This window comes from Chiloscyllium punctatum, chromosome 12, assembly GCF_047496795.1.
Source record: "Chiloscyllium punctatum isolate Juve2018m chromosome 12, sChiPun1.3, whole genome shotgun sequence".
In the NCBI taxonomy this organism is placed as follows: Eukaryota; Metazoa; Chordata; class Chondrichthyes; order Orectolobiformes; family Hemiscylliidae; genus Chiloscyllium; species Chiloscyllium punctatum.
Genome location: NC_092750.1, coordinates 33,024,574 through 33,050,944, shown reverse-complemented (window position 1 = coordinate 33,050,944; position 26,371 = coordinate 33,024,574). Strand labels below are relative to the sequence as shown.

Sequence of the window (26,371 nt, the reverse complement as noted above, 5' to 3'; positions counted from 1 at the left end):
CTACCTATCAATAATCCCACCATAACCTCTCCTAACTAGTGCCCCGCCATCGACCCAGGCATTATAAAATGGAGTAGACAAATTCAAGTGTTCTATAAAACGAAAGTTAAAAGTGAGTGACCCACATCCCCCCACACCAACACCTAGGTGTGTTTAGCAAGCATAGTACAAAATATAAATATATAAAACGACAAAGTTACAATCCTAGCAATTATTAGAAAACTAAGTAAGACGACAGAAGAAGAGAACCCCGCTCTAAAAATAAGGTAGGACAAAATAAACCCTCCCCCCACACAAATATAATAAGCCGCACGGCCTGTAAAAAAAGAAATCACATAGTCAATAACAAATAAGCTCCCCTCCCTGCCCCCCCGGAGAAGGTAATGAACAAAAAAAGGGATGGAGAAGGAAAGAAAGGGTAAACCGGGGAGGGCAAAGTAAAATCATTATCCGTACGGTTTGAATCTTACAGTCTGCTTAAGAGAGTCAAAAAATTCTTTAGCATTCGCCCGTGATTCAAAGTTGTATACGGATCCTTCGTGGCTGAAGTGCAACGTTGCTGGGTAACACAAGGAATATTGGATATTTAGGTCTCCTAGATGCTTCTTTGCCTCATTGGATGCCCTCCTCTTGCGGACCACGGCTGGAGGAAAATCCTGGAATAACATAATCCTGGAACCCTTGTGCATCATGGCCTGGGGATCACTCCCCAGGACTTTGGAGGCTTCCAGGAGCATCTGCTTCTCTTTATAGCATTGGAGCCAGAACAGAACTGGGCGGGGGCGCTGGTCTGGTCCAGGCTTGCGTACAGCAACCTGATGGGCCCACTCCACCCGTACCTGGCCTGATCCCGACTCCAACTTTAATATTTGAGGGAGTCATTGCTGCAAAAAAACTGCAAGCTGGCCTTCCTCTTCCCATTGGGAAGGCCTAGCAACTGAATATTTTTTCGATGACCCCGATTATCAAGGTCCGGACTTGCTGCTCGAGAGCCTGGACTCGGCCCACGGTTGATTCGGCAGCAGCTTCCGAGGTTGCAGCCTTTTGCTCTGCCCCTCTGATGCGTTGTTCGAGTTTTTCAATTTCTCGGTCATGCTTCTGCAGCACGACCAAGAACGACTCCCACCTGGTCCTGGATTCTTCGATGAAGGCATCGATCCTCTCCTGCAGCTTGTTGATCACTGAGATCAGACTCGCCTCTGCAGGTAAGTCCCCCGAGGCAGCCGCGGATATCTCCGCTGCTGCTGGAAGGGGTGGGGGAGGGGTCCCTGCCTGTTGCGAACTTTGGGAATTTTTGCCCTTAGTCATTTTAAGAACAACACCAAACTGTTCAAGTTTGATGCAAAATGACTAATTATGCTGGGCAAAAGCTATTTTAAATGAATTAAAAGGTGTGGTAAAGGCGATTGCCCCACTTGCCTGAGTCTTAGGCAGAGCACTACAGACTCAGACTTGCTGGGTTGCTGCCATCTTAAATCTCCTAAAATAATTTTTACGCTAGGAGCAGACTCCTGCTTTTTATTTTAAGCACTGAATCATTCTGTACCTGAGGCTGAGATGTTACCATAAGGTTGCATCTAAAGTTATTCATTAGTCTCGAATTATACATGTTTTCTTTTTAGGATTGTGATTTAAATTCAAATAAAACATAAGATCTGATTAGTTAGAATTGACAGTGGGGCTGTCTGTAAGGTCTGCCTCACAGACAACAAGTAAGTTAAAGCTTCATCAATATTACCTTTTACAGAATTTGCATTTTATAACCAGTAATGGCTACTCAAAATCATCATAACGTCTCAAAATGCAACTAAATTCAATCCATAGCAAGTAAGCATGAAGAGTTAATTTTCTACTGGCTTCAGCAGTCCCAGCACTAAAATGGTCTCTCTCTGACTTGTAACAGAAAAGATGTTTTTCCCTCTGTGTCTGCCTAGCTTGCAAGGGGTAATAAGAATCTATCAATTTTAATAGGACCTGACCATTAATTACAAGGCTTTTGATAATACCAAGTTTCGTTTCAAGGTCAGAATGAAACACTGTCGTTAATTTCACAAGGGAACAGCCAGGAATGTTATCACTCAGTGTCCTATTTACACAGATTCACTGCTGTTAAGGCAAATGTTCTTAATTGCCTTAGAACATCCTGTTATCACTTGATGATAACACATAGAGTCATAGAGATGCACAGCATGGAAACAGATCCAATGGCCCAACACGTCCATGCCAATCAGACATCCCAACCCAATTACGGTCGGCACGGTGGCGCAGTGGTTAGCACTGCTGCCTCACAGCGCCAGAGACCCGGGTTCAATTCCCACCTGAGGTGACTGACTGTGTGGAGTTTGCACGTTCTCCTCGTGTCTGCGTGGGTTTCCTCCGGGTGCTCCGGTTTCCTCCCACAATCCAAAAATGTGCAGGTCAGGTGAATTGGCCATACTAAATTGCCCATAGTGTTAGGTAAGGGGTAAATGTAGGGGTATGGGTGGGTTGCGCTTCGGCAGGTCGGTGTGGACTTGTTGGGCCGAAGGGCCTGTTTCCACATTGTCATGTAATCTAATCTAATCTAGTCCTACCTGCCAGCACCCGGCCCATATCCCTCCAGACCCTTCCTATTCATATACCCATCCAAATGCCTCTTAAATGTTGCAATTGTACCAGCCTCCACCACATCCTCTGGCAGCTCATTCCATACACGTACCACCCTCTGCATGAAAACGTTGCCCCTTAGGTCTTTTTTATATCTTTCCCTCTCACCCTCAACCTATGCCCTCTAGTTCTGGACTCCCTGATCACAGGGAAAAGACTTTGTCTATTTATCCTATCCATGCCCCTCATAATTTTGTAAACCACTATAAGGTCACCCCTAAGCCTCCGACGCTCCAGGGAAAACAGCCCCAGCCTGTTCAGCCTCTCCCTGTAGCTCAGATCCTCCAACCCTGGCAACATCCTTGTAAATCTTTTCTGAACCCTTTCAAGTTTCACAACATCTTTCCAATAGGAAGGAGACCAGAATTGCACGCAATATTCCAACAGTGGCCTAACCAATGTCCTGTTCCACCGCAACATGACCTCCCAACTCCTGTACTCAATACTCTGACCAATAAAAGAAAGCATACCAAATGCCTTCTTCACTATCCTATCTACCTGCGACTCCACTTTCAAGGAGCTATGAGCCTACACTCCAAGGTCTCTTTATTCATCAATAGTCCCTAGGACCTTACCATTAAGTGTATAAGTCCTGCTAAAATTTGCTTTCCCAAAATGCACCACCTCACATTGATCTGAATTAAACTCCATCTGCCACTTCTCAGCCCATTGGCCCATCTGGTCCAGAACCTGTTGTAATCTGAGGTAACCCTCTTCGCTGTCCACTACGCCTCCAATTTTGGTGTCATCTGCAAACTTACTAACTGTGCCTCTTATGCTCGCATCCAAATCATTTATGTAAATGACAAAAGGTAGAGGGCCCAGCACCGATCCTTGTGGCACTCCACTGGTCACAGGCCTCCAGTCTGAAAAACAACCCTCCGCGACCACCCTCTGTCTTCTACCTTTGAGCCAGTTGTGTATCCAAATGGTTAGTTCTCCCTGTAGTCCAACTTGCCCACCACCGACGTCAGGCTCACCAGTCTGCAGTTCCTTGGCTTGTCTTTATCGCCCTTCTTAAACAGTGGCACCATGTTTGCCAACCTCCAATCTTCCGGCACCTCACCTGTGACTATTGGTGGTACAAATATCTCAGCAAGAAGCCCAGCAATCACTTCTCTAGCTTCCCACAGAGTTCTCAGGTGCATCTGATCAGGTCCTGGGGATATATCCACTTTTAACCATTTCAAGACATCCAGCACTTCCTCCTCTGTAATGTGGACATTTTGCAAGATATCACCATCTATTTCCTTACAGTCAATATCTTCCACATCCTTTTCCACAGTAAATACATTTATCTGAAATATTCATTTAGTATCTCCCCCATTTTCTGTGGCTCCACACAAAGGCCGCCTTGCTGATCTTTGAGGGGCCCTATTCTCTCCCTAGTTACCCTTTTGTCCTTAATATATTTGTAAAAACCCTTTGGATTCTCCTTAATTCTATTTGCCAAAGCTATCTCATGTCCCCGTTTTGCTCTCCTGATTTCCCTTTTAAGTATACTCCTACTTTCTTTATACTTTTCTAAGGATTCACTCGATCTATCCTGTCTATACCTGACACATGCTTCCTTCTTTTTCTTAATCAAACCCTCAATTTCTTTAGTCATCCAGCATTCCCTATACCTACCAGCCTTCCCTTTCACCCTGACAGGAATATACTTTCTCTAGATTCTTGTTATCTCATTTCTGAAGGCTTCCTATTTTCCAGCCGTCCCTTAACCTGCGAATGTCTGCTTCCAATCAGCTTTCGAAAGTTCTTGCCTAATATCGTCAAAATTGGCCTTTCTCCAATTTAGGACTTCAACTTTTAGATCAGGTCTATCCTTTTAAAGCAATTTTAAAACAAATAGAATTAGGGTCGCTGGCCCCAAAGTTATCCCCCACTGACATCTCAGTCACCTGCCCTGCCTTATTTCCCAAGAGTAGGTCAAGTTTTGCACCTTCTCTCATAGGTACATCCACATACAGAATCAGAAAATTGTCTTGTACACACTTAAGAAATTCCTCTCCATCTAAGCCTTTAACACTATGGCAGTCCCAGTCGATGTTTGGAAAGTTAAAATCCTTTACCATAACTACCCTATTATTCTTAACAGATAGCTGAGATCTCCTTGCAAGTTTGTTTCTCAATTTCCCTCTAACTATTGGGGGGACTATAATACAACTCCAATAAGGTGATCATCCCTTTCTTATTTCTCAATTCCACCCAAATAACTTCCCTGGATGTATTTCTGGGAATTTCCTCCCTCAGCACAGCTGTAATGCTATCCCTTATCAAAAATGCCACTCCCTCTCCTCTCTTGCCTCCCTTTCTATCCTTCCTGTTGCATTTGTATCCTGGAACATTAAGCTGCCAGTCCTGCCCATCCCTGAGCCATGTTTTCGTAATTGCTATGATATCCCAGTCCCATTTTCCTAACCATGCCCTGAGTTCATCTGCCTTCCCTGTTAGGCCCCTTGCATTGAAATAAATGCAGTTTAATTTATTAGTCCTATCTTGTCCCTGCCTGCCCTGACTGTTTGACTCAATTCTATTCTCAGCTGTACCTGTCTCAGATCGATCTCTTTCCTCACTATCTCTCTGGGTCCCACCCCCACCTTACTAGTTTAAATTCTCCCAAGCAGTTCTAGCAAGTTTCCTTGCTAGTATATGAGTCCCCTTCCAATTTAGGTGCAATCCGTCCTTTTTGTACAGGTCTATTCTACCCCAAAAGAGATTCCAATGGTTTAAAAATGTGAATCCTTCTCCCATACACCAGCTCCTCAGCCATGCATTCATCTGCTCTATCATCCTATTCCTGCCCTCACTAGGTCATAGCACTGGAAGTAACCCAGATATTACCACTCTTGAGGACCTCCTTTTTAAATTTCTGCCTGACTCTCTATAATCTCCCTTCAGAGTCTCAATCTCTTCCCTTCCAATGTCGTTGGTTCCAATGTGGACAATGACCTGCTGGCCTCTCTCCCCCGTGAGAACATTCTGCATCCTCTGTGAGACATCCTTGATCCTGGCACCAGGGAAGCAACACACCATTCTGGTTTTTCTCTGCTGGCCACAAAAACGTCTGTCTGTACCTCTGACTACAGAATCCCTAAACACAATTGATCTCTTGGAAGCCGACGTACCTCTTGTTGCATTAGACCCAGTCTCAATACCAGAAACTTGGCTTTTCGTGCTATGTTCCCCTGAGAATCCATCACCCCCTACATTTTCCAAAACAGCATACCTGTTTGAAATGGGTATATCCACAAAAGACTCCTGCCCTAGGTGCTGACCTCTCTCACCTTTCCTGGAGTTAACCCATCTATGTGACTGTATCTGAGACTTTCGCCCCTTCTTATGACTGCCATCCATCACATATTGTTGCTGTTGCAAATTCCTCATCGCTTCTATCTGTCTCTCCAACCCATCCAATCGATCTGATACGATTCACATCCAACAGCATTTATGGCAGATATAATCCGCAGTAACCCTTAAACTCTCTTTAAACTCCCACATCTAACAAGAAGTACGTATCACTGCAAAGGCCATTTTTGCTCGTTCACAATCTACAGACCCAGAAAATAACACCGTCTTATTCCTCTCCAAACACTGCCCCAGGTTAAATTAATAGCTATGGCTTATATTTTAAGTTTAATGAAGTGAGTTATCTCCAAAAACAGATAATCAAGAAAGATTCCACTATACTTAGTACTGCAGCCTTTCTCTTGGACAGATTTAAAACAACAATTAACTTATCTGATTTGTGCTGTGAACTTTGCCCAACAGTTCCTCCAAGATTAGTTGTGAATATCACTGTTTGTTAATTTTCCCAGATGCACTCCGATGTCCAGCGATACATGAATTCAAACAGCAAAAGGCGGTAACTGTGCAGGTTCTCTCTCTCTCTCTCTCTCATACACTGTCTTCACCATGTGCTTCCTTTGTCATGTTTTTATCTTCTGCATAACTTGGGTTCCCCCTTTTGTGGGCAGCATGGTGGTACAGTGGTTAGCACTGTTGCCTCACAACGCCAGAGACTTGGGTTCAATTCCTGTCTCAGGCTACTGACTGTGTGGAGTTTGCACATTCTCCCTGTGTCTGCGTGGGTTTCCTCCGGGTGCTCCAGTTTCCTGCCACATTCCAAAAATGTGCAGGTTAGGTGAATTGGCCATGTTAAATTACCTGTAACGTTAGGTGAAGGGATAAATGTGGGAGAATGTGGTCTGGGTGGGTTGTGCTTCAGTGGGTTGGTGTGGACCTGGTGGGCTGAAGGGCCTGTTTCCACACTGCAGCTAATCTAATTTAGTCTACCCTCCCTGCCTGTTGGCTTATTGCCTGTTGCCTGGTGTGCAGCAACTGTGTTCTATAATTCATCATTACATTTAGTCTAAATGTTTAAGGACAAGTTTTCAGGCTATAGACTTTCTAAGGAGGGCTGGAAAGGGAGCTGGGGGTTGGGAAGGGAAGTTATTTGAAATTGGAGAACTGAATGTTGAGTCCTCCGAGCTGTTGAGAGTGTAGTGCTGGAAAAGCACAGCAGGTCAGGCAGCATCCGAGGAGCAGAAGAATCAACGTGTCGGGCATACGGACGATGATGTGTTGTCCCTCCAGTTTGTGGTCTGATTTTCTGTGGCAATGGAAGAAGCCGAGGATGGTCATGTTAGAGGGAATGAGAAGGGGAATTGAAATGGGCAGTGACTGGGAGCTTTATACAGGATACTGGGTGAAAGGAGGTGTAGTCCAGGTAGTTATGGGAGTCTGTGGGCACATTCCCAGACCCGAAATTGCATTCCAGATCCTAATTATCCGCTGTGTAATAAATCTTCTCCGATCAGCTTTTCTTTTGTAATTACCTTATATTTTACTCTTTTTTGTTTTATATTCACATACCAGAAAAAATGTGTAACGAAACATCTATTTCAGAAGACTTACTGATATCATGTTCTATCTGGTGTATTTTCCATGACATTTTCCTTCAGAATGCCCCAGCACTTAGCATTTAAAGATGAGATTTTGGTTTAGAAATTAAATGGAAACATCTTCAGATTTTGAAACACCTGGAGCGAGAAACGCATATTTCCATGAAAGTTAGATCTGTGAAACAGATTTATGAAATGATCAATGCAACTCATTTTGTTTTTCTCATGGATTGATGTTGACCCTGGGAAGCAAATGATAGTTTGTGGATATGGCTGGATAAAGAGGGAGTTAAAAGAAGCAAGCCAAAAGCTAGACAAAAGAAGTCAAACACTGAAAGTATTATAACTTCTGTTTTAATTCAAAATGAACTGTACAGTTGAAAATTAATGATTTACTGAAATGCTGAGGAGTGAACAGTATGGACAGCCAGTTATTTACTTCAGTGATTACAGTAATTCATCTGATATGGGGAGGAAGATAATGCAGTGATACATAGTTAGTCTTGTATCAACTGCTGTAAAATTAAATTTCTGACTGTTTGGAGTAATGAGTATCTGGAGTGTATCATTAACGCAGTGACCTTTGCTTACTGGTAAAAATCTCCCAAAGAGCATTATACCAGTTAATTCTGGGTAGCGTCATGAAATTATCTATTGCATAGTTCAGACAGTAGTCCAGCTTCCTAACCTTAAAGTTTGTTTTTCTGTTTCATTAGATGTGCCAACTGGAGCGGGTGCATGCATCTATAGAAGATTTTATTTATTTATTTAAATTAAGCTGCATTAAATCCATCATATATTTTCACTGCTGACTTTTAAAACACATTGGCCTTTGTTTAGTAATTAATTAGAAAATATTGTATATTCTTGTTTTGTAGTTTTAAAGTGTTTTGTGTTGATATTTGCAGTGAATGTCGAGAAATATCTGTTTTCATTTCTTCATAGATCGTGAGGAGCAACGGGACTGAGCATTAGAATTATAGTACTTTGAACAGTACATAGTACTTACTGAACTTTGAATCAGTAAGTAAAAAGGCTTTCGTTCTCCTGAACCAGCACATCAAGTCAACATAAGCAGGACAGAAATTATGTTCTACATCTCCAGGACTGTTTTGACGCATGCTGTTCTGACAGCAAGAAGTATGCACAGATTGATTGGGTTCGCAAAAGTGAGTGTGTCAAACAGTTTGTTTGCTAGATCCCAGCAACACAAGAGCTTAAGTGTATCAGCCAAAACCAGCGCACCAAAGGTACAAACATATAGCTATGTAATAGTGGGAGCAGGTTCTGCAGGATGTGTCTTGGCCAATCGTCTGTCAGAAGATCCTGATAATTCGGTGCTGCTTTTGGAAGCTGGACCTAAAGATACAATATGGAACAGCAAGAGACTAATGTGGAAAATCCATATGCCAGCTGCTTTGATATACAATCTGTGTGATGACAAGTACAACTGGTATTATCATACTGTAGCTCAGAAACATATGAATAACCGTGTAATGTATTGGCCCAGAGGTCGTGTTTGGGGAGGATCCTCTTCATTGAATGCAATGGTCTATATCCGTGGACATGCAGAGGATTATAATCGTTGGGAAAGACAAGGTGCTCCTGGTTGGGATTATGATCACTGCCTTCCTTATTTTAGGAAGGCTCAGTGTCATGAGCTTGGAGCTGACAGGTATAGAGGAGGAAATGGACTATTACATGTATCACGTGGAAAAACAAACCATCCTCTTCATAGCACTTTCCTCGAAGCTGGGCAACAAGCTGGCTACCCATTTACTGATGACATGAATGGATTTCAGCAAGAGGGTGTCGGTTGGATGGATATGACAATTTACAAAGGTATTGAAAGTTAATGATTGTTGTGCCGTACATTTTGCTCTCAGTTTTAAAGAAATTATTTACATTTGAAATTTATTGTAATTGAATGGTAGAAATGTACAACTGAAACATTGTTTTCACAATCAGCAATCACATAATTTAGCCAATTATCATATATGTGCTCTACCAACACTTGACAAGAAGCTATTTTGTCACAGGACATTGGTTAGGCCATGACTGGTATGCTGCTTGCAATTCTAGTCTCCCTTCTATAGGAAGGATGTTGTGAAACTTGAAAGAGTTCAGAAAAGATTAACGAGGATGTTGCCAGGATTGGAGGGCTTGAGCTTTAGGAAGAGGCTAAATAGACTGTGGCTATTTTCCCTGGAGCATTGGAGGCTGAGGGGTGACCTTATAGAACTTTATAAAATCATGAGAGGCATGGCAAGGGTAAATAGCCAAGGTCTTTTCCCAGGGGTGAGGGAATCTAAAAATAGAGAGCGTGGATTTAAGGTGAGAGGGAAAAGATTTGAAAGGGATCTAAGGGGCGGCACGGTGGTACAGTGGTTAGCACTGCTGCCTCTCAGCACCAGGATCCCAGGTTCGATTCCAGCCTTGGGTGACTGTCTGTGTGGAGTTTGCATATTCTCCCCGTGTCTGCGTGAGTTTCCTCCCACAATCCAAAGTGAATTGGTCATGCTAAATTGACCATAGTCAGGGGTGAATATGGGGAATGGGTCTGGATGGGTTACTCTTCGGAGGGTCGGTGTGGACTTGTTGGGCCGAAGGGCCTGTTTCGATACTGTAGGGAATCTAATCTAAACTTTTTCATGCAGAGGGTGGTGTGTGTATGAAATGAGCTGCCAGAGGAAGTGGTGGAAGTTGGTACAATTACAAAATTTAAAAAGCATCTTGATGGCATATGAATAGGAAGGTTTTAGAAGTATATGGGCCAAATGCTGGCAAATGGGACTAGAGTTATTTAGGATATCTGGTTGGCATGGATGAATTGGACCAAAGGGTCTGTTTCGTGCTGTATATCTCTATGACTCTACTTAATCAGGCTATGTGCTGAGATGTTTGTTTATGCAGATCTGAAAAGTGCTTCTACAACCCAGTTTCTAAAGTCAATTTTCAAAACACTGTGACTTTTGTAATAGGAATAGAGTGATGGTTAAGTGCAGCAAGTGATTAGGAAAGCTAATGGAATGTTGGCCCTATTTCAAGGGAGTTGAAGTATATGAATAGGGAAGTCTAACACTACTTGTACAAGTTGCTGGTGAATTTTGGTCCTCTTATTTAAGGAAAAAATATTATTGGAAGCTGTTCAGGCAGGTTTAATGAGGAAGATCTATGTTCATAGAGTCATAGAGATGTACAGCATGGAAACAGACCCTTTGGGCCAACCTGCCCACACCGACCAGATATCCCAACCCAATCTAGTCCCACCTGCCAGCACCTGGCCCATATCTCTCCAAACCCTTCCTATTCATATACCCATCCAAATGCCTCTTAAATGTTGCAATTGTACCAGCCTCCACCACATCCATACATGTACCACCCTCTGCATGAAAAAGTTGCCCCTGAGGTCTCATTTATATCTTGCCCCTCTCACTCTAAACCTATGTCCTCTAGTTCTGGACTCTCTGATCCCAGGGAAAAGACTTTGTTTATTTATCCTATCCATGCCCCTCATAATTTTGTAAACTTCCTATAAGGTCACCCCTAAGCCTCCGACGCTCCAGGGAAACCAGCCCCAGCCTGTTCAGCCCCTCCCTGTGGCTCAGATCCTCCAACCCTGGCAACATCCTTGTAAATCTTTTCTGAACCCTTTCAAATTTCACAACATCTTTCCGATAGGAAGGAGACCAGAATTGCATGCAATATTCCAACAGTGGCCTAACCAATGTCCTGTACAGCCGCAACATGACCTCCCAACTCCTGTACTCAATACTCGGACCAATAAAGGAAAGCATACCCAATGCCTTCTTCACTATCCTATCTACCTGTGACTCCACTTTCAATGAGCTATGAAACTGCACTCCAAGGTCTCTTTGTTCAGCAATAGTCCCTAGGACCTTACCAGTAAGTGTATAAGTCCTGCTAAGATTTGCTTTCCCAAAATGCACCACCTCACATTTATCTGAATTAAACTCCATCTGCCACTTCTCAGCCCATTGGTCCATCTGGTCCAGATCCTGTTGTAATCTGAGGTAACCCTCTTCGCTGTCCACTACACCTTCAATTTTGGTGTCATCTGCAAACTTACTAACTGTACCTCTTATGCTCGCATCCAAATCATTTATGTAAATGACAAAAAGTAGAGGGCCCAGCACCGATTCTTGTGGCACTCCACTGGTCACAGGCCTCCAGTCTGAAAAACAACCCTCCACCACCACCCTCTGTCTTCGACCTCTGAGCCAGTTGTGTATTCAAATGGCTAGTCCTCCCTGTATTCCATGAGATCTAACCTTGCTCATCAGTCTTCCACGGGGAACCTTGTCGAACGCCTTACTGAAGTCCATATAGATCACATCAACTGCCCTGCCCTCATCAATCTTCTTTGTTACTTCTTCAAAAAACTCAATCAAGTTTGTAAGACATGATGTCCCACGCAAAAAGCCATGTTGACTATCCCTAATCAGTCCTTGCCTTTCCAAATACCTGTACATCCTGTCCCTCAGGATTCCCTCCAACAACTTGCCCACCACCGAGGTCAGGCTCACCGGTCTATAGTTCCCTGGCTTGTCTTTTCCGCTCTTCTTACACAGTGGCACCATTTTTGCCAACCTCCAGTCTTCCAGCACCTCACCTGTGACTATCGATGATACAAATATCTCAGCAAGAAGCCCAGCAATCCCTTCTGTAGCTTCCCACAGAGTTCTCAGGTACACCTGATCAGGTCCTGGGGATTTATCCACTTTTAACCATTTCAAGACATCCAGCACTTCCTTCTCTGTAATCTGGACGTTTTGCAAGATGTCATCATCTATTTCCCTACAGTCTATATCTTCCATATCCTTTTCCACAGTAAATACTGATGCAAAATATTCATTTAGTATCTCCCCCATTTTCTGTGGCTCCACACAAAGGCCACCTTGCTGATCTTTGAGGGGCCCTATTCTCTGCCTCGTTACCCTTTGTCCTTAACATATTTGTAAAAATCCTTTGGATTCTCCTTAATTCTATTTGCCAAAGCTATCTCAAATCCCGGTTTTGCCCTCCTGATTTCCCTCTTAAGTATACTCCTACTTTCTTTATACTCTTCTGAGGATTCACTCGATCTTTCCTGTCTATACCTTTCATATGTTCCTTCTTTTTCTAAACCAAACCCTCAATTTCTTTAGTCATCCAGCATTCCCTATACCTACCAGCCTTCCCTTTCACCCTGACAGGAATATACTTTCTCTGGATTCTTGGTATCTCATCTCTAAAGGCTTCCCATTTTCCAGCCGTCCCTTTACCTGCGAACATTGTATCCAATCAGCTTTCGAAATACCGTCAAAATTGGCGGTAGATCTGCTCTATCCTTTTCCATCACTATTTTAATACGAACAGAATTATGGTTGCTGGCACCAAAGTACTCCCCCACTGACATCTCCGTCACCTGCCCTGCCTTATTTCCCAAGAGTAGGTCAAGTTTTGTTCCTTCTCTAGTAGGTACATCCACATACTGAATCAGAAAATTCCTCTCCATTTAAACCTTTAACACTATGGCCGTCCCAGTCGATATTTGGAAAGTTAAAATCCCCTACCATAACTACCCTATTATTCTTACAGATAGCTGAGATCTCCTTACAAGTTTGTTTCTCAATTTCCCTCTGACTATTTGGGGGAGGGGGAGGTGTCTATAATACAATCCCAATAAGGTGATCATCCCTTTCTTATTTCTCAATGCCACCCAAATAACTTCCCTGGATGTATTTCTGGAAATATCCTCCCTCAGCACTGCTGTAATGCTATCCCTTATCAAAAATGCCACTCCCCCTTCTCTCTTGCCTCCCTTTCTATCCTCCCTGTAGCATTTGTATCCTGAAACATTAAGCTGCCAGTCCTGCCCATCCCTGAGCCATGTTTTCGTAATTGCTATGATATCCCAGTCCCATGTTCCTAACCATGCCCTGAGTTCATCTGCCTTCCCTGTTAGGCCCCTTGCATTGAAATAAATGCACTTTAATTTATTAGTCCTATTTTGTCCCTGCCTTCCCTGCCTGCCCTGACTGTTTGACTCACTTCTGTTCTCAGCTGTACCTGTCTCAGATCGATCTCTTTCCTCACTGTCTCCCTGGGTCCCACCCCCCCCACCTTACTAGTTTAAATCCTCCCAAGCAGTTCTCGCCAATTTCCCTGCGAGTATATTAGTCCCTTTCCAATTTAGGTGCAATCCGTCCTTTTTGTACAGGTCACTTCTACCCCAAAAGAGATTCCAATGGTTTAAAAATGTGAATCCTTCTCTCGTACACCAGCTCCTCAGCCATGAATTCATCTGCTCTATCCTCCTATTCCTGCCCTCACTAGCTCGTAGCTCTGGGAGTAATCCAGATATTACTACCCTTGAGGACCTCGTTTTTAACTTTCTGCCTGACTCTCTATAATCTCCCTTCAGAGTCTCAACCTTTTCCCTTCCTGTATCATTGGTTCCAATGTGGACAATGACCTCCTGTTGGCCTCTCTCCCCCTTGAGAACATTCTGCACCCTCTCTGAGACATCCTTGATCCTGGCACCAGTGAAACAACACACCATTCTGGTTTTTCCCTGATGGCCACAGAAATGTCTGTCTGTACCTCTGACTACAGAATCCCCTAACACAATTGATCTCTTGGAAGCCGGCATATCCTTTGTTGCATTAGAGCCAGTCTCAATACCAGAAACTTGGCTGTTTGTGCTATGTTCCCCTGAGAATCCATCACCCCCTACATTTTCCAAAACAGCATACCTGTTTGAAATGGGTATATCCACAAAAGACTCCTGCACTAGCTGCCTATCTCTCTTCCCCTTCCTGGAGTTAACCCATCTATGTGACTGTATCTGAGACTTTCGCCCCTTCTTATGACTGCCATCCATCACATACTGTTGCTGTTGCAAATTCCTCATCGCTTCTATCTATCTCTCCAACCGATCCACTCGATCTGATACGATTCACATCCAACAGCATTTATGGCAGGTATAATCCGCAGTAACCCTTAAACTCTCTTTAAACTCCCACATCTGACAAGAAGTACATATCACTGCAAAGGCCATTTTTGCTCGTTCACAATCTACAGACCCAGAAAATAACACCGTCTTATTCCTCTCCAAACACTGCCCCAGGTTAAATTAATAGCTATGACTTATATTTTAAGTTTAATCAAGTGAGTTATCTCCAAAAACATATAATCAAGAAAGATTCCACTATACTTAGTACTGCAGCCTTTCTCTTGGACAGATTTAAAACAACAATTAACTTATCTGATTTGTGCTGTGAACTTCGCCCAACAGTTCCTCCAAGATTAGTTGTGAATTTCACTGTTTGTTAATTTTCCCAGATGCACTCCGATGTCCAGCGATACATGAAATCAAACAGCAAAGGCGGAAATTGTGCAGGTTCTCTCTCTCTCTCCTGCACTGTCCTTACCATGTGCTTCCTTTGTCTTCTCTTCTCCCTTTTAAAACTGCTGTTGTTTTGACTTTTTTTTCCAAAGTTCCAAAAAAATGCAACAGCATATAAAACAGTCATCGCTGCTCCTGGAATTCGAGGAAATCACCTCCAACACCTAAAATACCTCTAAAAAAGGAACAGCTCTTACAGCCAGAAGTTTTTCCTGTCCTTCATCTTGAATTACCCAGAATTAAGGTTAAATGGTTACTTGTTGGAATTTAGAATAATGAGAGGTGATCTCGTTAAAACATGCAGGATTCATAAGGAACTCAACAGAATAAATGCTTAAGGATGTTTCCAATTACGGGAGATTTTAAGACCAGAGGGCATAGTCTCAGAATAAAGAGGTGCCAATTTAAGACTACCATCAGGAGGAATTCCTTCTCTGAGTGTGTTGAGAGACTTTGGAGCTACTTTTTACACAGAGCTATGGGGCAGAGTCCTATATATTTAAGGCTGAGATAAGTAGATTTTCAGATAGGTAGGGGAATCAGAAGGAATGGGGACAGGGCAGGAAAGTAGATTTGAGGAATGTTGGATCAGCTACAATACTACTAAATGGCAGAGTAGATTTGAGGGGCCGAACGACCTACTTTTGATCCTATTTCTTATGGTCATCTTCTGATCTTATAACTGGCTGGGAAGATAACTTGCTTTCTAGGTTGGAATTCACACAAAAGAATTTAAAGTGCTTCACTTTAGCAGCACATTGGTAGTATTTTGCAATGACTGTTTAACCTGGTTTTAGACATTTTGAAGCCAGTTTATCTGCCTTTCTGCTACTTTGACTGAATTCATGCATTGCTTCTCAGACTAGCTGACTCTCTCTATAGGCCCAGTGCCAAGAGTTGTACTGTTGCAAGTTGTGTGTCTTTGATATCTTGGACTGTCCTTTCCTACTCCTTTGTTATATAATTTCCAGTCGTTGCTCAGTGTGTGGTCCTGGTCACAAACATCTTTTCATGATGTTCCCTTTCAACAATACGTTGATACTTCACTTCATTAAAATATATTATTTATTAAGTTTGTCGGCCCGTTCATTCCTCACATTAATTTGTCACTTCTTGAGTTGACTGTGTGGGAATGAAAAGCTGCATGACCTCATTATTACATTTTTTTTTCTGGAAGAATTGGAATTTTCATCGCAGCATTAAACATAAAGAATGTCTTAGATCGTCAAGAAGTGAAGAGTTTGCATTTATAAGACACTTTTTTTTCTCAAAATTTTCAACCAATTTAAGGGAGGCTGGTATTATTGCAAGATTATGAATCCAGAGACCCAGGTAAAGTTCTGGGTACCTGAATTCAAATCCTGTTGTGGCAAATGGTGGAATCTGAATTCAATTTAAAAAATCTGGAATTATGAGTCTAATGACCATGTCAATTGTTGGAAAAATACATCTGATTTGCTAATTCATTGCTGTCCTTACCTGGTTTGTCCTACATGTGACTCTAAACCCACAGCAATGATACTGAACTGTCTTCAGCAGCAAGCTCTTAGGAACGAGCAACAAATGCTGACCTAGCCAATGCTACATACATGCTGTGAAAGAATAAGAAAAAAAATTGCTTTTGAAATGTAATTACTGGAGTGTAAATGTCACGGTAGAATAAACAAAAGCAGTTGATCAATGAACAGCATAGTCCCATAGTGAAGTGACAGTGAAGGGGTTAATAATCAATCAATCAGATTTATCACTGCTGATCAAACGATAACTATTGGCAAGAACAATGATAGAAATCGCTACTTTTCAATAGCTAATCATGAGGCCTTTGAACATCATCTCAACGGCAGACATACTCCAGTTAACGTTTTGAACTTCCCCAGAATTCTTATACTACCGCAATTCCCACAGGTATTTGTAGAGTATTATGGTAAACTTAGGTTTAATGCAATGTTTTATCTTTGGACTGCAAAGGTATTTGCAGTATTGAGTTATATAAACCAAAAAGTCAGAAGCTAAATTGCTAACTTGTAATTTATTACTATTTCTATTGAAATACAACGTTTCTGCTTTTCTCCTCAGTGATTGCTATTGGAAATTTTCTTTGTGCAGATGTTAGGTGAGGACAAGATTTAGACTAAACAGTGATATTCTTCACAGAAATAGCTTATCATTTTTCCTTACCTGAGTTTATCCACAACATAGACCCTTGACCAAAGTGTGGGAACTAGAGATTTGGAGGGTTCAAGCAATGTTTTTCATGATAGTAGAAGAATCTTGGGACAACATATAATTGATTTCTGACAAAATCTAAAATTGTGAAAAGATAGTTCATATAATTTCTTGTAAGGAGCAATTTCCTGGAATGTGAAAAAATGTGACTTGGTTCTGCCCACATCAGTGTTTTTCTGTACATATGAGCACACACACAGAACGTGTGTATGTTATGTATTTCAGATATTATTGAACTATTTGCTTCTCTTAAATAAATTGCTGCTTTTTATGGAAATTTCACGAAGGAGGAATAATACAAAACAAAGTGTTTTTTAAAATTTACATTTGTTACACATTATCCAGTTCATAATTCATAAGTTTGAGAATAATATAACTTGTATTTTTGGAATCAGAGTTTTAGCAGAAGGGAAATGGAAGCATTTGATTAACAAGCTGGTAAATACAATTATTATATAAATATAATTCAAGCATGTCTGGGTTTATTACATTTGAAAAATGGATGATCTATTGTTAGGATTGTAGTCGAGCAAGGTCTTGCAAGAGAGATTGGGAGAAGATAATTTATAAGGAAGCTTTATTTTAAAAATAGGAATTCTGAAGAAAGGATTGTAAACTCTGAGTAAATTAAATTATTTATACAGGTTACAGAGAAAAAAAATTGTTGATCGTAAAATAATTAATTCACATTCTGCTTGAGGATATCCTAAAAGGACGCCGCATTGTTTTGGAGCTGGGTGGAACATTATTTTGTTAAAATTGTGTATGGTTTTCACAGAATCCAAGCAGTTGTAACTTTGCATTTTTGTAATCTGCCTCTAATGAGGTTGGGAGCGATAGAACATGAGGTATTTGGTAATCAGACTTGAACTTAGATAAAGTACTAACTTTATCATTAACTCTGCAAACAGTGGTGAAGCACAGGCTGATTGGATGTTGTGAAGCAAAAAGCAGCCGAAAGATTTGCCTAGTTTGTAGCAATTCGGAGAAAATGAGGACTGCGGATGCTGGAGATCAGAGTCAAGAGTGTGGTGCAGGAAAAGCACAACAGATCAAGCAGCATCTGAGGAGCAGGAGAATCGATGTTTCAGGCATAAGCCTTCATCAGGAATGAGGCTTGTGGGCCGGGAGGCTGAGAGCTAAATGGGAGGGGGTGGGGCTGGCAGGAAGGTAGCTGAGAATGCGATAGATAGATGAAGATGATTGGTCGAAGAAGAGGGTGGAGCGGATAGATGGGAAAGGTGATGGACATATTGAAGGCTTGGGACGGGGATAATGTGGGAGGAGGGCAATAAGGAAACTGTTCAAATCCACATTGATCCCGTGTGGTTGCAGGGTCCCAAGGTGGAATAGGAGGTGTTCTTCCTCCAGGCGTCAGGTGTTAATGGTTTGGTGATGGAGGAGGCCCAGGACCTGCATATCCTTGACGAATTGCAAGGGGGAGTGGAAGTGTTCACCCATGGGGCAGTGGGATTGGTTGGTTGGTGCGGAGGTCCCAGACATGTTCTGTGAAATGATCCGCATGGAGGCGCCCTGTCTCCCCAACGTAGAGGAGACCACATTGGGTGCAACGGATACGGTAGATGACATTGGTGGGAGGTACAAGTAAATTTCTGTTGGATGTGGAAGGATACTTTGAGGTCTTGGACAGAGGTGAGGCAAGTGGTGAGGGCATAGGTTTTGCACTTGTTGCGGTGGCAGGGAAAGGTGCCAGGAGTGGGGTGTGTGCTGGTGGGGAGCATGGATCTAACGAGGGAGTCATGGAGGGAATAATCTCTCTGGAATGCTGATGGGGTGGGGAGGGAAATATAACTCTGGTGGTGGGGTCTGTTTGTAGGTGGCAAGAGTGGTGGAGGATGATGCGATGTATATGGAGGTTGGTGGGATGGAAGGAGAGGACCAGGGAGGTTCTGTCTTGATTATGTTGGGAGAGGTGGAGTTCAAGGGCAGAGGTGCGGCATTTGGCGGTGATGTGCTGGAGGGCATCGTCGACCACATGGGAAGGGAAATTGTAATCTTGGAAGATGGAGACGATCTGAGACTTTCTGAGGTAGAATTGGTCTTCCTGAGAACAGATGCAGTGGAGGCAGAGGAACTGGAAATAAGGGATGGCAGTTTTACAGGAGGTAGGGTGGAGGAGGTGTAGTCGAATTAGCTGTGGGAGTCGGTGGGCTTGTAATAGATGTCCATGGTTAGTCAATCGCTGGAGATGGAGATGGAGAGGTCCAGGAAGGGGAGAGAGGTGTCCGAGATGGTCCAGGTGAACTTGAGTTTGGGATGAAAGGGGTTGATGAAGTTGATGAACTGTTCAACCTCTTCATGGGAGCACGAGGTAGTGCTACACAGTCATCAATGTAGCGGAGGAACAGGTGGAGGTCAGTGCCGATGTAACTGTGGAAGATGGACTGTTTCACGTACCTGAAAAAGAGGCAGGCATAGCTGGGTCCCAGGCAGGTGCCCATGTCTACCCCTTTGTTTTGGAGGAAGTGGGAGGATTGGAAGGAGAAGTTGTTAAGGGTGAGGACCAGTTCAGCCAGGCAAATGAGAGTGTCAGTGGAACGGTACTGGTTGGGACAGTGTGAGAGGAAGAAACGGAGGTTTGGAGGCCTTCGTCGTGGTGGATCAACATGTGCAGGGACTGGATGTCTATGGTGAAGATGAGGCGTTGAGGGCTGGTGAAACAAAAATCTTGGAGGAGGTGAAGGGAGGGGGTGATGTCCTGAACGTAGGTGGGGAGTTCCTGGACTAAGGGGGACAGGACAGTGCCAAAGTAGGCAGAGATGAGTTCAGTGGGACAGGTGCAGGCTGAGGCAGTGGGTCGACCGGGGCAGTCAGATTTGTGAATCTTCAGTAGGAGGTAGAATCGGGTAGTTCAGGGTTCACGGACAATGAGATTGGAGGCTGTGGATGGGAGATCTCCAGACGTGATGAGGTTGTGGATGGTCTGAGAGATGATAGTTTGGTGATGGGAGGTGAGATCATAATCAAGGGGGCAATAGAAGGAGATGTCTGGCTTCAGTGGTGTAGAGGTCAGTGCGCCACACTACTACTGCGCCCACCGCCTTGTCTGCGGGTTTGATGGAGAGGCTGGGATTGGAGCGCAGGGAGTGGAGGGCTGCGTGTTGTGAGGGCGGGAGGTTGGAGTGGGTGAGGGGAGGTGGACAGCTAGAGGAAAAAGTCTACACTGACATTTATGTAGCCTGTGGCAGAATGCAGCCAGCAGAGTTATTCTGGAAGACTGAGAGATGGCAGGGGATAGAACGGGAGAGGAAATAGCTACAATAACTATCACTAGAGAAAACGTATCAGGGGACCCGGTGGAGCTAAAGACTGATATGTTAAGGTAGCTGTTAAGGTAAGATACTCTTAAGCCAGGACTATTGGGAATATTATATCAGCCTGGATGGAGGATTGGCTAACAAACAGAACAGAGGGAGCTGGGATAAGGGGAACATTGATACAGATGACACAAAAGTAAGTGGGAAGACAAGTTGTAAGGATGACGCAGCAGTTTGAGTGTATAGGGAGTCTCGACTGGTTAGATAAGTGGGAGAAATAAGTTGCTGATTTGCTGGTGCTTGTGCATAATTTGCATTATTCACAAAACATTACAGTACAGGTTCAGCAGGGAAAGCAAATGAAATGTTGTCTGTTATTCAAATGGAATGCAGTTTAAAATGACAGAATCTTATTAAAAGTATACAGGGCACGAGTTGGACTACACTGAAAAACAGTAAACTAAGGAAAGATATACTGGTATTGGAGACAGCCCAGAGAAAGTTCATAGTTTGATTCTGAATATGGAGGCACTGTCTTATGAGGAGAGGTTGCTTAGGTTGACTTGTACACATTAGAGGTTAGAGTTGAAAACTGTAGCGCTGGAAAAGCACAGCAGGTCAGACTGCATCCAAGGAGCAGGAGAGTCATCTTTTCAGGCATAAGCGCTTCATTGGGAATGTTGTGGGGGTGGAGGGGTCTAATAGGTAAATAGGAGGGTGGGTCTGAGGCTGGGGGGAAGGTAGCTGGGAAGGTGATAGGTGGATGCAGGTGGGGGAAAGTGAGATTTAGAATTATTGAAACAAAAACAGTTCCTTAGGGGTGTGGATATGGTGCATTCTGAGAGGTTATTTTCCCTTGGAGGAGAGTCCAGGATCAGAGAGCATAAACTCAGAGTAAGGGGTTGCTCAGTTAGGACGGAAATAAAGAGGAATTTCTCTCTGGATGTATTGAATCAGTTGAATTATTTACCACAGAAGGCTGTCAAGACTGCTCAATGTTTTTGAATATAAGTGTGGAACTTGAAGGCACGGCTCTGTAGGTTAATTGAGATGTTCCGTTTTCACTGTAAATATTAACAATCTCTAACATGATCATAACAATTGGCTCCATTCCTCAGTAACAAATACGATGTTACTTTTCCAGAATTATTAAGCATTTTTTATTTACATTGATGATTTAGCTCAATTTCTACTGTTGTCTTTATTTATTTAAAATTGTAGAAGCCAGACTATCTGGTATCTGCAGTTAATTGACTTTCAAGTATGAGATTGTTGTTGAATGGTAGGCTCATTGGTACTTGGGCATCTTCTGTACCTGTGATTGTTGCCTTAACAGTGCATCAAACACTGTTGAGAAAGAAAACTTTCTGCATTGCTCAAGACTGATTATTGGCAAGTTGATCAAGGGTAAAGGAGAGCATAAACTGCAAAAGGTTTTGTGCAATAGCTTAGTTAATAATTCCGAATGAAGATGGGCGGTCTGCCGATGAAACTAAATGAGGTGGAAGGAGAATTTAAATATATTTATTTTTAAAATCAAATCAAAAGGAATCTGGTAAGTCACTGGTATTTTGGTATTTTGGAAATTCTTGGTGGTAGTGGCACTTTGTAAAATTGGAAATGCCAGAGTGATCATTTAGCTTTTTTTTAGTTCATAAATAAGCTTAATATCTTGACTCATTGGAATCTTTGCAGACTATTCCATGCAGTGATGGCCAAAAACTGAAAAAGTAGAATGTGTGTGTGCAATTTTGATTAGACAGATATTGATTCTGTTATATAGGCTATAAGTGTCTATGCTTTTGTCATAATGGGACATATATGCATGTCATGGAAAGCCAAAGACTGCATGCAGGGCTGTGTCTTCATGTGTGCTTGGGAAGTTCTGTGCCATTTTCCAGCATCTGAAATGCACCTGTGACCCATATGTGACTTTGTTTAGGATTCTTGCCTTTTTGCACAGGGGCTCAACTCCTAACGTTATTTAAAAACCAACCCAGTAAACCTGAACTCTCACCATACCACTCTATTGTCCCTTGTTGCTGAAGCAACCTCCAAGTTCCTTCACCCCTTGTTGCTCTGTGCTCTTTTAGATTACCCCTGCCATCTCTGTGCTACTTTAATTTCCCCGTGTACTCTCCATTGTCTCTCACCCAGTATTCACTGTATACAGTGCAAAAGTAATGGTTTTAAAGTTATTGAGGGAAATTAAACTCAAATGATCTAATAAAATCATAAAATCAAATCTATTATCACTCATACTGGAAAAAAGCTTTGCCAGTGCTAAAATAATTAAAATAATTTAAGTGCCAATTAGCTTTATAAACAAACAAATAACCACACCAAAAGCATAGTTTGCAGTTGTAGTTTCTTAAAGGTGGCAATCATTTTTTGATCAACAGACCACCTGTTGAGCTGAAGTGCTTGACTGCTTTGAAATTTATACTGGATTAGTGGTGCTAGAAAAGGCTTTTGCCCGAAACGTCAATTTCGCTGCTCCTTGGATGCTGCCTGAACTGCTGTGCTCTTCCAGCACCACTAATCCAGTATTTGGTTTTCAGCATCTGCAGTTATTGTTTTTACCTGCTTTGAAATTTAATCAATACTCAGATTGGATGCACCTGTAATAACAAAAATCTCCAGGTATGTTGCCTCAAACTGACAGTCTTATTGTTAACTTAAGTAAGGCATATTAATTATGTTTGATTTCCATTTCAAAAGTAGAGTGCCGTCATTGAAGAGGAACAGGTGCAGAGATGTTGTACAGCTTTCAAAAGCATGGCTATCTACCAGTCAGTATTGTCAATCAGTTCAAATCGCAGCACAAAACATGGCAGCAGAGGCTGACAGGATACTCCTTATTTTTACTATTTCTACCATGGCACTTTCTTCATGGTAAAAATCCTGTATTGCATGCTGATACTGCCAGAATAGTGATCAATGTAAAAATCAACTTAATTTGGCAGGACCATTGCATTAAAAATGCATCTACATTATGATTTAATATCTAATAGTAATATTTGAAGGTGTCAACCTTTCTTATTCCTCAGCAGGCTTCTCCCAGTGGTCATGAATTTTTGAAAGAGCTGTGATTTTTTAAGTCTTCCAAAACCCATATCCCTACAGGAAAATTGAAAGTGGGTGAAATGATAGGGACCTCAACCTAAAAGTTAACATAATAGAGGTGACGAGTTGGTGTGACAGGGGTCTTTGTGACCACATTGGCTCCTTCAATACCAGACTAAACTAGAGTACAAGACTAACCACACGAACCCATGTCGATTGTGGCAAGAGTTATATGATATAATGAGCTGCCAAGCGAAGTTGAGTAGTATCGCTGATCCCTTTCTGATGAGCTTAATGCATTCTATGCTTGTTTTGAATAGTAGGTCAGTGAAATGATGCCACCTGCCCTGATAGCCTCAGTTGCACCTGTACCCACAGTAACTGCAGCAGACATTAGATTGGCCTTCACAAGGATAAAAGTGCAGAAAGCGACTGGCCCGGTTGGATGCCGTGCACTCAGATCCTGCGCAGGCCAGCTGGCAGGAGTATTTGCAGACATCTTTAACCTCTCCTTACTACGATGTGAGGTTCCCACCTACTTCTAGAAGACCACTATCATCCCACTGCCGAACAAAAATCAGGCAATGTGCCTTAAAAACTACCGCCCAGTGGCTCTGACAATCATCATTATGAAGTGCTTCAAAAGGTTGGTATTGGCACACATCCGCCTCCAGCCTCCCAAATGCACTAATCTGCTACAACTCACCTACCGTCACAATAGGTCCATGGCAGATGCCATCTCCCTGCCCCTACACTGATCCCAAGGATTCCAAGGACACCTATGTCAGACTCCTCTATTTATTGATTTTTGCTCCACCTTCAACACCATAATTCCAACAAAACTTATCTCCAAACTCTGAGACCTGGGACTCTGCTTCCCTCTCTGCAATAGAACCCTTGACTTCCTGACCCACAGACTGCAATCAGGAAGGATAGGCGACAACACCTCCTCCACAATAATCTGCAACACCGGTGCTCCACCTGGCTACGTACTCAGCCTCTTTCTATACTCCTCATACACTCACGACTGTGTTGCCAAATTCAGCTCAAAGTCCATTTAAATTGATGACACCATAATAGTGAGTTGGACGTCAAACAACTCGGAGATAGTGAAGACTGCAGATACTGGAAAGTCAGTGTCAGTTAAGTGTGAAGCTCGAAAAAGCACAGCAGGTCAAGCAGTGCCAGAGGATCAGGGGATCTCAAACAATGTCAAGACAGAGTACAGGAAGAAGATAGATAGCTTAGTGATCTGGTGTAAAGACAACAATCTCTCACTCAATGTCAACAAAATGAAGGAGCTGGATGTGGAATGGAGGACACATCCCTATCTGTATTAATGCTGCTGAAGTATAGTTTGTTGAGAGCTTCAAGTTGCTAGGAATAAACACCATCAACTATCTATCCTGGCCCATCCATGTCAATGCTACAAACAAGAAAGCACACCAATGCCTGTACTTCCTCAGAAGGCTAAGGAAATTGTTGACAGAAAACCAACAAAAATGCACAAATAAATCTGGGTTACAAGTGAGTTAAAGCAAAATGGATTTCGGGAATTGGATGTAACCCGATGGATACATTTTTGATATGCTTGGTGTCAGACATAAATCTTAAAAAAGGTTACCATTAGCACTATATGAGCACAGTGACAATGTAAGCAAAAATATAAAACATTATTTACCGCACATGAATCTAAGATAATTACTATGGAATAAGTTTTTCAAAAGTCCTTTTTAAATAAATTCAGTAGTACTAACTGTAGGGAGTTCAAAGTTAAAAATCACACAACACCAGGTTATAGTCCAACAGGTTTAATTGGAAGCACACTAGCTTTCGGAGCACTGCTCCTTCATCAGGTGATAGTCACTATTTTTATCTTTGTACACCCCAGTCCAACACCAGCATTTCCAAATCACACTGTAGGGACATATTGAAGGCATTACTTGAGTCATGGAAAGTTAACTTGATTAGCCAAGTTTATGATGAATGTAATTTTTATATCTTTCCATTGCAAGCTACAAAAAATGCAGATTAAATAGTTACTTCATTACTTATAGTCAAAATTTTCTATATTTCAGGAAAAAGATGGAGTGCGGCCAGTGCCTACTTGCACCCTGCTTTGTTACGCAGGAACCTAACAGCAGAAGAGAAAACCTTTGTAACAAAAATTTTATTTGATGGCACCAAAGCCATTGGAGTTGAATTCATTCAAGCTGGATTACCAATAAAGGTACTGTAAGCATTGCATTTATTTGATGTCCCTGCATTTTTTTCTCATTTTTTATATATGTAAAAATACTTGACGGTGCATCCAAATCAAATGCAATCCATGACCATTGCAGGAGGTTCCATCACCATTGCAGGAATTGTCAGATAACCTAATGTTCTCATGCCTTCATCAGAAATTTATTTGAAAGTCTTCAACATTCCAAAATATTGGATATGTAGTTGGTATTTTTGTCTGTGAAATGAACTTAAGCTTAATTTAATTTAGTTTAACTTAAGTTGGAAAGTTGCTCTTGAATCTGCTTATGCCACTTTTTCAGGCAATGCCTTCTCTATCATAAATATTTGGAAAGACAATTCCACATCTCCCTCTTGTTCTCAGTTATTTTAAATCTCTGTTCTCTGGGTATTAATCCATTTGTCTTTGGAAACATTTATTTAATCTGTGAAAATTTCTCATGATTTTGAACACTTCTTTTAAATTTCCCTCTTGACCTTCTCTGCTTAAGGGAACAACCCTATACTCTCTAGTTTCTCCATATTACTGAAGTTATATTTAAGAGCATAAGAAATTGAAGTAAACATATGCAGCCGCTTGAGCCCATTTCACCATT

General features: G+C 42.2%; 1 protein-coding gene across 5 annotated transcripts in view; it reads left to right on the top strand.

Annotated features, from left to right (window-relative positions):
- chdh (choline dehydrogenase) overlaps positions 1–26,371 on the top strand; it is a 97,722-nt gene that overhangs the window by 48,144 nt on the left and 23,207 nt on the right. For 4 of the 5 annotated variants that reach the window (XM_072582301.1, XM_072582299.1, XM_072582300.1 and 1 more), the window contains 2 exons: positions 8,496–9,392; positions 25,610–25,761. In XM_072582301.1, the coding sequence (XP_072438402.1) occupies positions 8,639–9,392; positions 25,610–25,761 (906 nt within the window). In that variant the 5' untranslated portion in view covers positions 8,496–8,638. Of the gene's footprint in view, positions 1–970; positions 1,206–8,495; positions 9,393–25,609; positions 25,762–26,371 lie in introns of all 5 variants that reach the window. The other variant, XM_072582297.1, reaches the window with a different exon arrangement.